Source organism: Lissotriton vulgaris, chromosome 3_1 (assembly GCF_964263255.1).
Source record: "Lissotriton vulgaris chromosome 3_1, aLisVul1.2, whole genome shotgun sequence".
NCBI classification, from domain to species: domain Eukaryota; kingdom Metazoa; phylum Chordata; class Amphibia; order Caudata; family Salamandridae; genus Lissotriton; species Lissotriton vulgaris.
Genome location: NC_141689.1, coordinates 987,905,222 through 987,918,028, shown reverse-complemented (window position 1 = coordinate 987,918,028; position 12,807 = coordinate 987,905,222). Strand labels below are relative to the sequence as shown.

Below are 12,807 nucleotides of genomic sequence, written 5' to 3'. Positions count from 1 at the left end.
GACGAGCCAGTCATCCAGGTAAGGAAAAACTTGGTGATGCTGCTGCCTGAGGTATGCAGCGACTGTGGAAAGACAGTTTGTGAAAATGTGTGGGGCTGACTTGAGCCTGAAAGGCAGAACTCGGAACTGGTAGTTCCTGCCGGCCACAGCAAACCTTGGAAATTTTTTGTGTTTCCTGTGGATAGGTATATGAAAATAGGCATCTTGGAGGTCCAACGATACCATGTAGTTGTTCGCATTGAGAAGCTGCAAGACTTTTTGAATGGTGACCATGCGAAATGATGGTTTCTTCAAGAATTTGTTTAGATTCCGTAAATCTAGAATTGGCCTCCATTTCTTTCCTTTCTTGCGCACCAAGAAGAATCGCGAGTAAAAACCTTTTCCTCTTTGATGAACAGGAACCCGCTCCATAGCTCCTTTCTGGATCATTGATGATATTTCCAGGTGTAAGAGGTGTAAATGTTTGTGAGCCATAAGTTTAGGAGGCGTCGTGGGGGAGTTTGTACAAATTCTAGAGAATGTCCAAACTGTACTAGTTGGAGAACCCAACAATCTGTTGTGATTTGATTCCAATTTTTAAGGTAGTGGGATATTTTCCCTCCGATTTTGGAGGGTGGAGGAGAAACGGAGACCAGTGTCGGAGAGAAGTAATTGGCGTCGGGCAGCTTCCTTTAGTCGTCCAGCCTTTCCACGAAAGGAAGACTTGTTGTAGGAAGTTTGTGTCTGTTGCCTCTTTTGAAATTGTGACCTGTATTGCTGGTTAGAGGAGAAATAGGAAGGATACCTATACTGTTGGTAGCCTCCTCTGTAGGAAGATTGCCCTCTACCCCGTGAGCCACGAAAAGGGGTGCTTTTATATTGGAGGGTACCCAAAGCTCTGGCTGTGTCCGTATCTTTTTTGATCCCTTGAAGGGCTTCATCAATATGTGTTACAAACAGATATTGCCCATCACAGGGCTTGTCAAGGATTTTGGTCTGGATCTCAGGCCGGAATGTTGTCGCTTTAAGCCATCCTTGGCGCCTTAGGACCGCTGCCCCGGCCAGTTGGCAGGAACCGGTAGATGCGATGTCCATCGCACAATCGATGAGCTCAGAAACCGATCTTTCGCCCTCCTGTACCACCTTCTTTGCTTTCTCTTTAGTGTCTTGTGGGAGGGTCTAAAGGTAAGGTGCAATGTCCGACCACATCTGTCTGTTGTAGCGTCCAAATAACGCTAATAAATTAGACGCTCTTACAGTCAACGCTGACATGAAGGAAAAACGCTTTCCAATATTGGCCAACCGCCTGCCCTCTTTATCCGGGGGTGCAGATAGTGGAACAGATGGGTTTTTTGATCTGCGTTGAGCTGCCTGAGTAATTACTGAATCAGGCTTGGGATGGCCTATAAGGCAGTCCGGAGCTTCGTACAGAGCTCTATATTTGTTATCCAATCTTGGCAAGACTGGAGGAACTGTAGAAGGGTTTTTCATTATTTTGATGCCTTGGTCTCAGATATAATCTATGATAGGCATATATCTAACAGATTTTGTTTAAGGATTACTTGAAGTCGTAAAGGAAACAGTCCTGTAGGTGAGAAGGCATCTTCTGGAGGAGAGTCTACCTGAGGAGGAGACGGCGACGCTGGAAGAGGGATAACAAAGTCGTCCCATTCATCATGATGTGACTGAGTATCCTGAATTTCCCCTTCTTGTGGCTCTTCCTCCTCGTCGTCCGTAGAGGGGGGAGGTGGCACAGGCCCTTCTGTGGTAGGAAGTGGTGGAGGTGGAACTTGCACCATCTGAGGCTGAGAGAGAACTGGAGCAGGAGATGGAGCAGAGGTAGGAAATCTCATTTTATAGTCTGAAATCATAAATTGTAGGTCGGAGACCAGGACTGAAAAAAGACAAACCATTTGTGGTTGTTATTGATGTCTTTGTTCTTGATAGTATGTCTGTTCATCAAGATCTTGATCTTCATACTCAGAGTCCTCCTGGTATTTAACGTTGAGTTCAGAAGGACTTCTTGCAGCCCGAAACATACCGTCCTCGTCAGAATCATCATCTTCGTCCACAAGATGAGAGGGTAGTAAAGGCTGGACCATAGTGGGTGATGTCAGAGAAGGTGCCCGTCTTTGTTAGCTCACTTTTTGCTGAAAATGTGTTTTCCGCCTTTGACTTTAGCGTTGTAGACGAGGTCGTAGTCGGTATATTTGTCGTCGACAAAGAATAGTCGACTGGCAAAAGTAAGGACTTTCCAGATGGCACTGTTGTCGATGATGCAACTCTCGTCGACGAATCTGCCGTCGATGGGAGGGTCGGCGACGGTACACTCCTCGTCGACGTGTATATTATCGTGGACGAAACACACGTCTTCGTGGTCGTCGTCGGGCGAGCCGTCGACGACATCTTCAATGATCACGAAGACTTCCTGATGATCTTTATCGTCGACGACAAAGGGGTTTGTGCCATCGACAAAGATGTCGTTGTCGTAGAAAGGGATGCCGAAGAGACTGACATTGTGGAAAAGGTTGTCGTTGACTAAATCACTCCGGTAGCCGTGAGAGGAGATGTTTTCGTCGTCAGAACCATCGTCGACGAGATGGTCGTCGACGGGACTGAGGAAGGCTTTTTAAAAGTGTGTTTCACCCTCAGCAGAGGAGTAGGTGGGTCCGAAGCTGGTTTCTGTGAGCTTTGAAGGAAAAGAGACTCCCTGGAAGGCAAATCCTGCTTTTTGAAGCCTCTGAAGACTTTTTGTGCGTCTTCTTTGGAGGTTGCTACGAAGGAGGACCTGGAGAGACATCTTAGGGCCTTTTTTGAGGAGTTTTAAAGGAGGATCTTGATGAGCTTTCACTCTCCTCAGAAGACAAGGGGTCATCTTTGTCTTTAAGCCCCGGCAGAAGACTCAAAAGCCTTACCCCACGGTCTTTTAAAGTCTTAGTAGAAAAGGTACGACATACCTTTCAGTCTTTAGGTGTGTGGTTCGGATAAAGACAGTAGAGACAGTCCTTATGGTGGGTCATCGACGTGTGACCTCTTTTTTCTGCAGGTACCACATGGCCTTAGGAGTGTCCGACATGAAGATAGTGGAAGACTTCACTCCGACAATGACAATCGTGAAGAGAAATACCTTGAATTCAAGAAATAGCTGAATACAAGGGAAAATAAGGAAAACGTGAGCAGAGCTCAGTGGAGACTCCCTTAGCACGACATGAGGTATAAAATCTGAGGGACTAGAGCTACTTCCAGGAATATTCCAGAGGGTGGTGACAGCTGATTGGTTGTTCTCTAGAGTTTGGTCCTTATCACAAAAGGACCTGGATATGTTACTAATGTGAGGCCTTAGGCCTATTACTCTCTATGTCTAATGGGACATTACTTTTCTAATGTACCGGGGACTCACGATAATGGGGAATGAGTCAGGCATGTGAATCTATGAAAGATACCCTAATACTGGATAATGTGATTTTCAGTACAGCCAAACAATGTTTTACTAAAACCCCACTTTGTGAAAAATTAAAAAAAAATGTTTTATTGAATCCAGGATTGTAGTACAGCATTAACAGATTTTTTTTCTTCCAAATACACGTTCCCTTTTCAAAATAAGTACCTATTTTATGCAAACTGCATCAAACGTTATAAAAATAAAAAATGGGTTACTAATCCTATGGAGGAATTAAGACATTTGGGTGTTTTGATGACTTTTACATGTTTCAAACTCCTCAGCATTCTGGCTCAAGGTTCGATTTGCTACTAGAAAAACACCCTTTGCATGTAAATTGGAACAAGTGTGCTAAAAGACAAAATGATGCATGTATTACTACACTATGATACTACAACAGTGGAGTGGCACTGACTGAGAAATTATATTTAATGTCTCACAGATTACATTCTAGAATCACTATGAAGAAGAAAACAACTGGGCCAAGTCTGTTCAGGTTTACTGTTCTTACAATTTTAATCTACACCTAATGTATGTTTTTACCGAACAGGGTTTTTATCTGGTGTTTTAAATTGAAGTCTTGAGATGTAATCTTTCTATCATCTGCAGTTTTAATTTGGTGTATTTTTGATGTCTTTAAGAGATGTATGTATGTATCTGCACTTTTATGATTTACATAGCTCAAATCGAATAAAGTTCCCTTCAACTGAACTGGGGGCATACTGACATGACTTAGTTTCTGTGATTTTATTAGAGTCAATGAATTTAGCATCTTGTTTTCTATTTGTGGTTCAACACGTTTGTTGTCAACTACTGCACAAGCAAAAAAGCCTGACAATAACCATATATGCAGATCAACGAAGAGCAGTATGCATTACCACAGTTGAGGGACACAAGAGCATCATATCCTAGCTGAACAAATAACGCCACGTGCACTACTTATGCCCTAACAACGTATCACAGATGACAAATTACATTATCAGTGACATCACTGGTAATATCATACATTGTAGGTCTTTTACATTACAAAGTATATCTGACCTTTAGCAGTTTCGTCAATTAATGTTTGCATTTTTTGATGATATGCTTTTATACAACTTCCATGTTTTGATATGGTCCATGGCCTTCAGGCATGCACTGATTGCTGGCCACAAGGCATGGCACGGTGTGGGGTGGCTGCAGGCTTGTACCCAAACCCCATTGTGCACTGCAGTGTTGGGCACTGGCTTCTTCTACCTATGGCCAGGTCATGTGCTGAACAGTTCCAGGACCAACTCCTGCTGCCCTAAGCTTACAGTTCTGCAAGCTGGTGTTGGCTGCAGAAGCTCAACCAGCTCATACAGCAAAAAGAGCTGCCAGGCCTTGTATTAGTCTGCATACCACTGAGCCAGCTGCATCCAAGTCTTTAGTCATGCGCAGGGGAAAAGGAGGAGCCACCTGTACTTGTCCCCCTGTCCACAAAGCATAATTGTACTGATAAACATAAATGTTACATTTGGGGGTCTCTAGTTGGCAGAGGTAGGTACCTTTGACAAAATAGGGACCCCTGTGACTAGTCAGGATAAGGGGGTTCACTCTTACAACAACCCCTGCTCACCCCCTTGGTAGGTTGGCGGACGCAGGCTTATTTCAGAGGCAGTGTGTAAAGCATTTGTGAACACATATAGTAATCATGTGACAACACTACAGAAGTGCACCACACAAGTTGTAGTATAAAAATAAGTCTTTTTATATTCTCCTAACACAAGACCACAAACGACAAAAATCCACAATACTGTACTTTAAAAATGGTAGAAATAGCTAAGTTCTCTTTAGATGTAACATGCGACACTAAGTTCAATGTACCTTTGGATGCGTAACGCTATACAATTAAAGTGTTGCAGGGAAGGTGATGCGTCGGATCCTTACACGCAAGAACGGCGATGCGTTGGTTCCCTACTGCTGCGTAGGGGATGCGTCGGTTCTTCTCCCCGTGGGGAGGTGATGCGTCGGTTTCTTACTGCGCTTCCCTGGCGATGCGACCAGCAGAGCAGTGATGCGATGAAGATCCGGTGCAATGAAACAAAGTGGCGTCTTCTTCTTGATGCGACAATGCGTGCACGCCCGACGGCCGTGAGGCGACTCAACGCTTCTTCTGAGCCGCGTCAGGCCCTGCGACATACTTCTCCGGTGATGCGACGACAACAGCTGCGGCGGCGACACGCTTATTCATCTTGAGTCGCGCTACCAGCTCCCAGCGACACGTAGTCTCTCAGAAGGCCCAGCTCAACAGCAGGCACTTCAAATCCCAGCAAGGGAAGGCAGGGGAGCTGGTTGTTGAAGTCAGTTGTCCCTGAGACTTCAGCAGGAGGCAAGCTCTATCTATCTCAAGCCCTTGGAGATCCTTTACAAGTTGATTTGAAAGTAGCACAAAGTCCTTTCCCCTTTCTTTGGCAGTCAGACAACCACTGCAGGCCAATCCCCCAAACAGCACTCAGTTTAGGGATAGTCTCCTCCTCAGTTTCTCTGGTTCCTCTCCTCAGCAAAGGTTTTTGTTCCCAAAAGTGATCTAAAATTCTGGGGTCTGGGTCCCCATATTTATACTAGCAAATACACAGTGTGTGTCTGTGCCTAGTCCAAACCAGTTCTGTGCAGTCCTGGAGCACTTTGGTGACAAGACTCCTTCTTTCCTTTGACAGTGTGGGCCAGGGACATCAGACGCACAACAGGGAGAGGAGTCTGCATTGTGGAAAGCAGGCACAGCCCTATTCAGGTTCCAGGTGCAACTCCTCCCACCCATCTACATACAGATAGCTCTTTTCAGCCCTGTGCTGGCTCATCCTGTCTCCTAGAATCCCCCAGCCCCTGTCACTCAAATTCCAGACAAGGAATACACAACCTAGCAGAGGCAGGCTTGGACAGTTAGGCAAGAAAATACTTACTTTCTAAAAGTGGTATTTTCAAACACAGAATGTTAAAACCACCTTCACTAAAAGATGTATTTTATCATTCACAGTTCAGGCATACTAAACTCGAATTTCTACCTAGTTCCCTGAGTCAGTTAGGATTATAAAATGTTATAATCAAACTGCCCATTCTGGCCTATGGGGAACAGGTAGACTTGCAATAGTGAAAAACGAAAATGGCTGTAATTCACTATCAGGACATGCCACCCACATCAGGCATGTCCTACCTTTTACCTACAATGCACCCTGCCCTTGGGCCTACCATAGGGGTGACTAATATGCAGAAAAGGGAAGGTTTAGGGACTGGCAAGTGGGTGCACTTGCCCAGTCAACATGGCAGTACCAGACTGCACAAAGGCTCTGCAATGGCAGACCTGAGACACACTTTACAGGCTGCTTCTGTTGATGCAATCCCACCAGCAGCATTTGATTTACCAGCCCTGGGCACCCGCAGTGCACTGTACTAGGGACTGACAGTAAATCAAATAAGCCATGGAGTCATTAATCCATACATCAATTTACAATAGGGAGAGCATATGCACTTTAGCACTGATCAGCAGTGGTAAAGTGCACAGTCACAAAACCAACAAAAACAGGTTAGACAAAATACAGGAGGAAGGCAAAAAGTTCAGGGATCACCCTGCCAAAAGGGCCAAGTCTAACAACAATTTTTTTTTAAAACTGCAAATCCAGTTACTGCTGTTCTTCCCCCTGTCGCCTGCAACTCTCATATCCTTTCTAGGGTAAATGGATGCTCCCTCATGACACCTTTAGACCCTTACTGCCCCTCTTTTCCAAGATACAGGCTTAAGTGCATGGGATTCTGTAGTAACCACTGAAACAAAACAAAGAAAACAGTTGTTGTCACTCAAGCTTAAGTCTGGGGTCTAGCACTCATTAGATTGGCCATATTATACGGGTTATTCGCTATATTTTGTACATTGCATGTTTATTTTGGGTTAGTTAGCAGGCAAAATATTTTTTCGCTTTTTAACAAAAAGAAAAGCTCATTTGAAATGCTAATAGAAATAGTCTACTATACTGTTAGGTTGTCAGTGGCAAGGAAAGAAAATAATATGGAATTATGTAGTATGGTAGGGATTAGTAAACACAAGCTGTGCTGTGTGAACCCATCAAGAGCTTAAAGATGTCCCATCTCTCCCAACACTAAGCCCTTTTTAGGATATGTTATGGTATGAATGATTTGTAGCGCGCACTAATACTCTGGAGTGTCCTGGCGCGTGAGTGAGCTGTGGCAGAGATTAATTAAGTGGGCTGATTGAAAAGGTGAGTTTTTAATAGTTTCTTAAAAATACGGAGGTCCTGGGTATGCCGCAAATCCGCGGAAAGAGTGTTCCATGAAGTTGATGCTTTCACCGAGAGAGACTGATGCCCCAGCCGAGTTCTGCGAAACCGGGAAATGGCCATCTGGCGTAGAGTGGCTAACCGCAGAGAGCGGTTTGGAGTATTGAAAGCAAAGCGCATCCTGATGTAGGAAGGCCCCAGGCGTTGAAGGGCTCTGTGGGCTAGGGTAAGAGCTTTGAACTGCACCCGCTGGGCGACGGGGAGCCAATGCAGATCGCGCAAATGCTGCCGAACACTAGATCTCCTGGAGATATTGAACAGAAGTCTAGCCACAGCGTTCTGTATAGTTTGGAGTTTTTTCATCAGATAACCACGGATGCCCACGAACAATGCATTGGCATAGTCGAGGCAGGAAAGGATAGGGACACGAGCTACCATTTCCTTTGCCGACCTCGGTACCAAAGGGAAAAACCTTCTAAGGGTCTTAAGAGTCCAAAGCCGACACTAGTAAGTTTTTTAATATGGTCTGAAAACCGGATATCTTCTCCAAACTAGACCCCTAAGTTCTTCGCTGAACCACTTTCTGAGTTGGGGCAGGGAAACTCCGGGGCCATAGGGTTTCTCTAAAGAAAGGAGGAAACTGACCATACAAAAGTACCTCCGACTTCTCCTCATTGCTCTTAAGTTGGGCCTGTGCAAGCCAATGGAACACGGAGGAGAGGCACCTCTGGGCAGTGTCAGTTCCCAGGTGGGAGTCCTTCCAAGTGAATAGGAGCTGGGTATTGCCCGTGTAGGCTATGATTTTAGCACCCAGCTCCCCCGCTAGAAAAATCAGAGGGGTCAGATAGACATTAAAAGGCAGAGGGCTCAACGTGGAGCTCTGCGGGACCCCTGTAGTTAGCTTCCTAGCGGAGGATGAGAAGGGAGGCATCCAGACCTGCTGAGTGTAATACCAACAGACAAAAGCCGGGAAAGAAGGAGCTGATGTGGCACTGTGTCGAAGGCGGCAGAGAGGTCCAACAAAATCAGGCCCGCCCTGCCACCCCTGTCCAGACACTCCCTGATCGCCTCCGTCATTTCAACCAGCGCGGTCTCTGTACTATAGGAGGTCCTAAACCCGGATTGGGCTGGGTGAAGTGCCCCAGAAGCTACGACAAAGGCCTCCAGTTGTCGAAAGACAACCTTTTCACAAGTTTTTGCCAAAGCTGGCAAGAGAGAGATAGGGCGGTAGTTGCTAAGTACAGAAGGATCTGCAGTGGGTTTTTTAAAGAGAGGAAGGAATTCGGCCTGTTTCCATTGCCACGGGACAGTGGCAGTCTGGAGAAATAAATTAATAATAGCAGCTGCTTTTAAATACACAATGTGGGACAACTTGCACCTAAGCAATCCTAACAAATTGTTTTTTTCTAAATTATATTCAAGCCAAATTTGCCTCTTTTTTCTTCATGTTGAGGACAGAAAAGCAACCCAGTTTGAGGTTTGCTCTTAAGGGGTCTTATAAAATGTAAGCTTGGAAAATGTTATATTCTTTATTTTATAAATGGGAAGGTTTGCTGTGCTAAGATTGCGCACTTCCCAGATATCTAAAAGAAGATTCGAGAAAAAATATTTTTTACCACTATTGTATCACTTTTGTATGTGGTGATCATTATTCCATATTTTTATGGTTTTTACCTAATTGAAGTTTGGCAGGAAACTGGCAGTAAAACCAAAGGGTGACATTGCAAAAAGCTAGACACAAATTCTTAATTTAGCAAGTGGACTTTTGTAGATTGATCATGGTTTTCCAAAAAATGGATCATGTAAATGACAAAATAGTGAATGCAATTGGTAAAAAGATTAAAACATAATCTAGGAAAGCAATATACTATTACAATTACTGGATACATCCGATCACAGAAATGAAAAGGTTTTCTAATTTATCAAAAACATGGGAGAGTCAAAGCAAGGTTTTCTAATGTATTAAAAACATGGGATAGTCGGAGCCCACAACCATGCGCCACTTGACAATGATTAATAAATTAACAAAATTAATTAACAGCATTAATGGGAACTATTCTGTAGAAGACAACAGATGAGAAACACTACCGTACATTAAACAGCTATGATTAGAATAACTTATGCTTATATGTACGTATGTGTTAAATTTCAACGTCAGGCTATATTAGTAATAGCACAAATCACAGCTCAAACAAATGCAATAGCAATAGATCACCTACTGTTGCAATGAAACTGTACCTTGTCAAACGGAATGGAATACTTCTTTAATACTGAAGGTGAAATGAGTGTCATCTTGTGGCGGAGAAAAGCTTCACAGTCCTGTGAACTATTTGGAAAGAAACCTAAAAAAAAGAAAACATATTTCATTGTTTAATTTTAAGTTAACAATGTAACTATTTCATTTTCAGAAAATGTGGCCCAGGTGCTAGACAGTGATAAAATGCTGAGGATGTGCAGCATTTCCGAGTACCAGGACCGAACTGTTCTTAGCACAGGACTGGCAGAGCTCCAGATTCGGATTCACTAAGGATACGAAAACCCTCATTACGAGTGACCCAGTATTTGCTATGATATTTATAGCACCTGATAACATTCCTACTCTGCGAATCGGACTTTATGAGGCTACATGCTTTTTGGAAATAAAATTCACCAAATCCGCACGCTCCGGTAAATACAGGCGATTTTCCACAAATAAATATCAAAAGTTTTAACCCGTCAATATTTTTCACAAAAGTCGTAATTACGATACGTTCAATAATAGCATCTACTGCACATATGACAATTAACCGCGCTGCTCATAATGAGGGCCAGAGTGTTCTGTGACAACTGTCGCACTATGGATGACTAACAGTAAGCCACTACAGCTATCAAACATGGCTGCCGCTCCAAATCCTTCAGACGGATAGAAATGACACAGAGTAGTCTTGGGGCCCGGAAAACTCAACATCACACATTTCACTGTATGTATGAATGAGGAATATAGTCCTTTATAGATGGACGCTAAAACAAAGAGTAGCAATAGACGTGAAAACAAAGAGTTGCATAAGGGGGAAATGCATTTGGAAGCCAGTATAAGACTTTGGGGAGTTTGGTTAGGAGAATGGCTAGCCTTATACTCCGGGATGGTAGAGTCTCCTCTATTGTGCCCTAGTGCATCTTTGCAGGGGATATGATGAGTAATGTGACCGGTAGATATAGCACTGCAAATGTTTTCACCCTCCGTAGAGCCCTGGGCACCAGAGCTACTCCTCAGTTGGCAGATTACGCGGTCTTGATCAAATCTCAGGTTATTATGAGAGCACACATTTTATGTGAAAAGTGACATGACTGCAAGAGGCAATCAGAGCAATACACAATGATCTAGCGTAAGAGTTTCCCTAAATGTCATGTCAAGCTCAGTAGCAAACAGTTAAGGTTGAACGCTGATGGTAAGTGTCTTTAGTCACTCGTATGACCAACATACATTTCCTGGTGTAGCGAATACTGGAATGTAGAAATTCCCCATTGCCACAAATGGAAATGATCCTACTCTATAAAATATTAAAAACATTCACAACTTCGGTGCAGGGGTTCAGTAAGTTTAGGTCAGAATACATTGCAATGCAGTGGGTTTACAAAGTCCATAGGCATTTTGTACATACATTTACAAATTTTCAATAGAAGATGAAGGATGCAAAAGTTACTGATCCTGCAATAAGCAAGGAAAAGCAGATGTGTATTCCTGCTCGACTCTGAATGTTTTTTTTTCAATCCACATCCATTTCCTTAAATATTTCAAAAGAGTGCATATTTCAAGGATGCCCCATTCTGCTGAACACACACAACTCTGTCTGGCATCTCGTTGCAGAAAAAAGTAATGACAGAAAACAAGTTACTTACCTGTAACTTTGGTTCCCCAGTATTGGTAACTTTCATAGATTCCCATGCTTTGTATCATTCCCCGTCGTCGGAATGGGAGCCTCGTAAATAGAAAATACCATAGTAGTAAGCACAAAGTGAAAAAATAGGCCTAGGCCTCATCTCATTTTGTAGCTTATCCACCTCTTTTTGTAAAAGAGACCAAACTTTTGCAGTAGCCAATCAGAGCAGCCTCACCCCATAGAACCTTCCTGAGAGAAGCTCAGAGCCTCAGATTTTCGTAGCTGTTGTGAACAGCTATCCCACAAGACAATAAGACTGAGCTTTCCCAGGGGAGGCGGGTGGGCGCATGGGAATCTATGAAAGTTACCAATACTGGGAAACCAAAGTTACAGGTAAGTAACTTGTTTTCTTGCCCCAGTATTGGAACTTTCATAGATTCCCATGCTTTGTATCAGAGTAACCAGCAGTAAATAGAAAAAGCATATTTTGTAATTTGTGAACCTGAAAATGTCACACATATTTCTGATAAGAAAACTAGATATATATTAGAATCATAAAGCATGACAATAACACAGTAATACAAAATATGCAAACAGGAAGGCGGGATAGAAAGGAAAGCTCACCGACTTATTGGAAAAGGTTCCTCAAAACCGCCTGGCCCACTGCCGCATCCTCTTTCACAGATGAATCCAAGCAGTAGTGGCGAGTGAAGGTGTGGACACTGCTCCACGTCGCTGCTCTACAAATGTCCTTGATTGGGACACCTGCGAATAGAGCCGTCGATGAAGCCATTGATCTTGTAGAGTGAGCACGAACTGCTCGCTGCAGTTGTTTTCCAGCTGCCTGGTGGCAAAAATGTATAGCACTGGAAATCCAGCGGGAAATACAAGCTTTAGAAATTGGACACCCCTTGTGAGGAGCACTGAATGAAACAAAAAGCTGTGAAGATTTTCTGAACTGTTTTGTCCGCTCCAGGTAGAATTTCAGGCATCTGTGAATGTCCAAGGAGTGCAAAGTTCTTTCCGCGGGTGTGGAAGGCTGTGGAAAGAACGGCTTTAAGATCACTGGCTCATTTAGGTGGAATTCTGAGGGCACCTTAGGGATAATTTTAGGATTTGTTCTTAGGATGAGAACATTATTCTTGAATTGTAGAAAAGGTTCCTCAATTGTGAAAGCCTGGAGTTCACTTACTCTTCTAGCCGATGTCAGGGCCAAGAGAAGAGCCAGTTTCCACGAGAGAAACTTAAGGTCAGTCTTATGAATAGGCTCAAAAGGGGC

The 12,807-nt window shown here is 43.7% G+C and overlaps 1 protein-coding gene across 2 annotated transcripts in view; it reads right to left on the bottom strand.

The window, feature by feature from the left end:
- KDM4C (lysine demethylase 4C) overlaps window positions 1-12,807 on the bottom strand; it is a 2,012,700-nt gene that overhangs the window by 1,456,447 nt on the left and 543,446 nt on the right. For both annotated transcript variants that reach the window (XM_086961357.1, XM_086961358.1), the window contains exon 7: window positions 9,907-10,010. In XM_086961357.1, coding sequence (XP_086817483.1) covers window positions 9,907-10,010 — 104 coding nt within the window. The remainder of the gene's footprint in view (window positions 1-9,906; window positions 10,011-12,807) is intronic.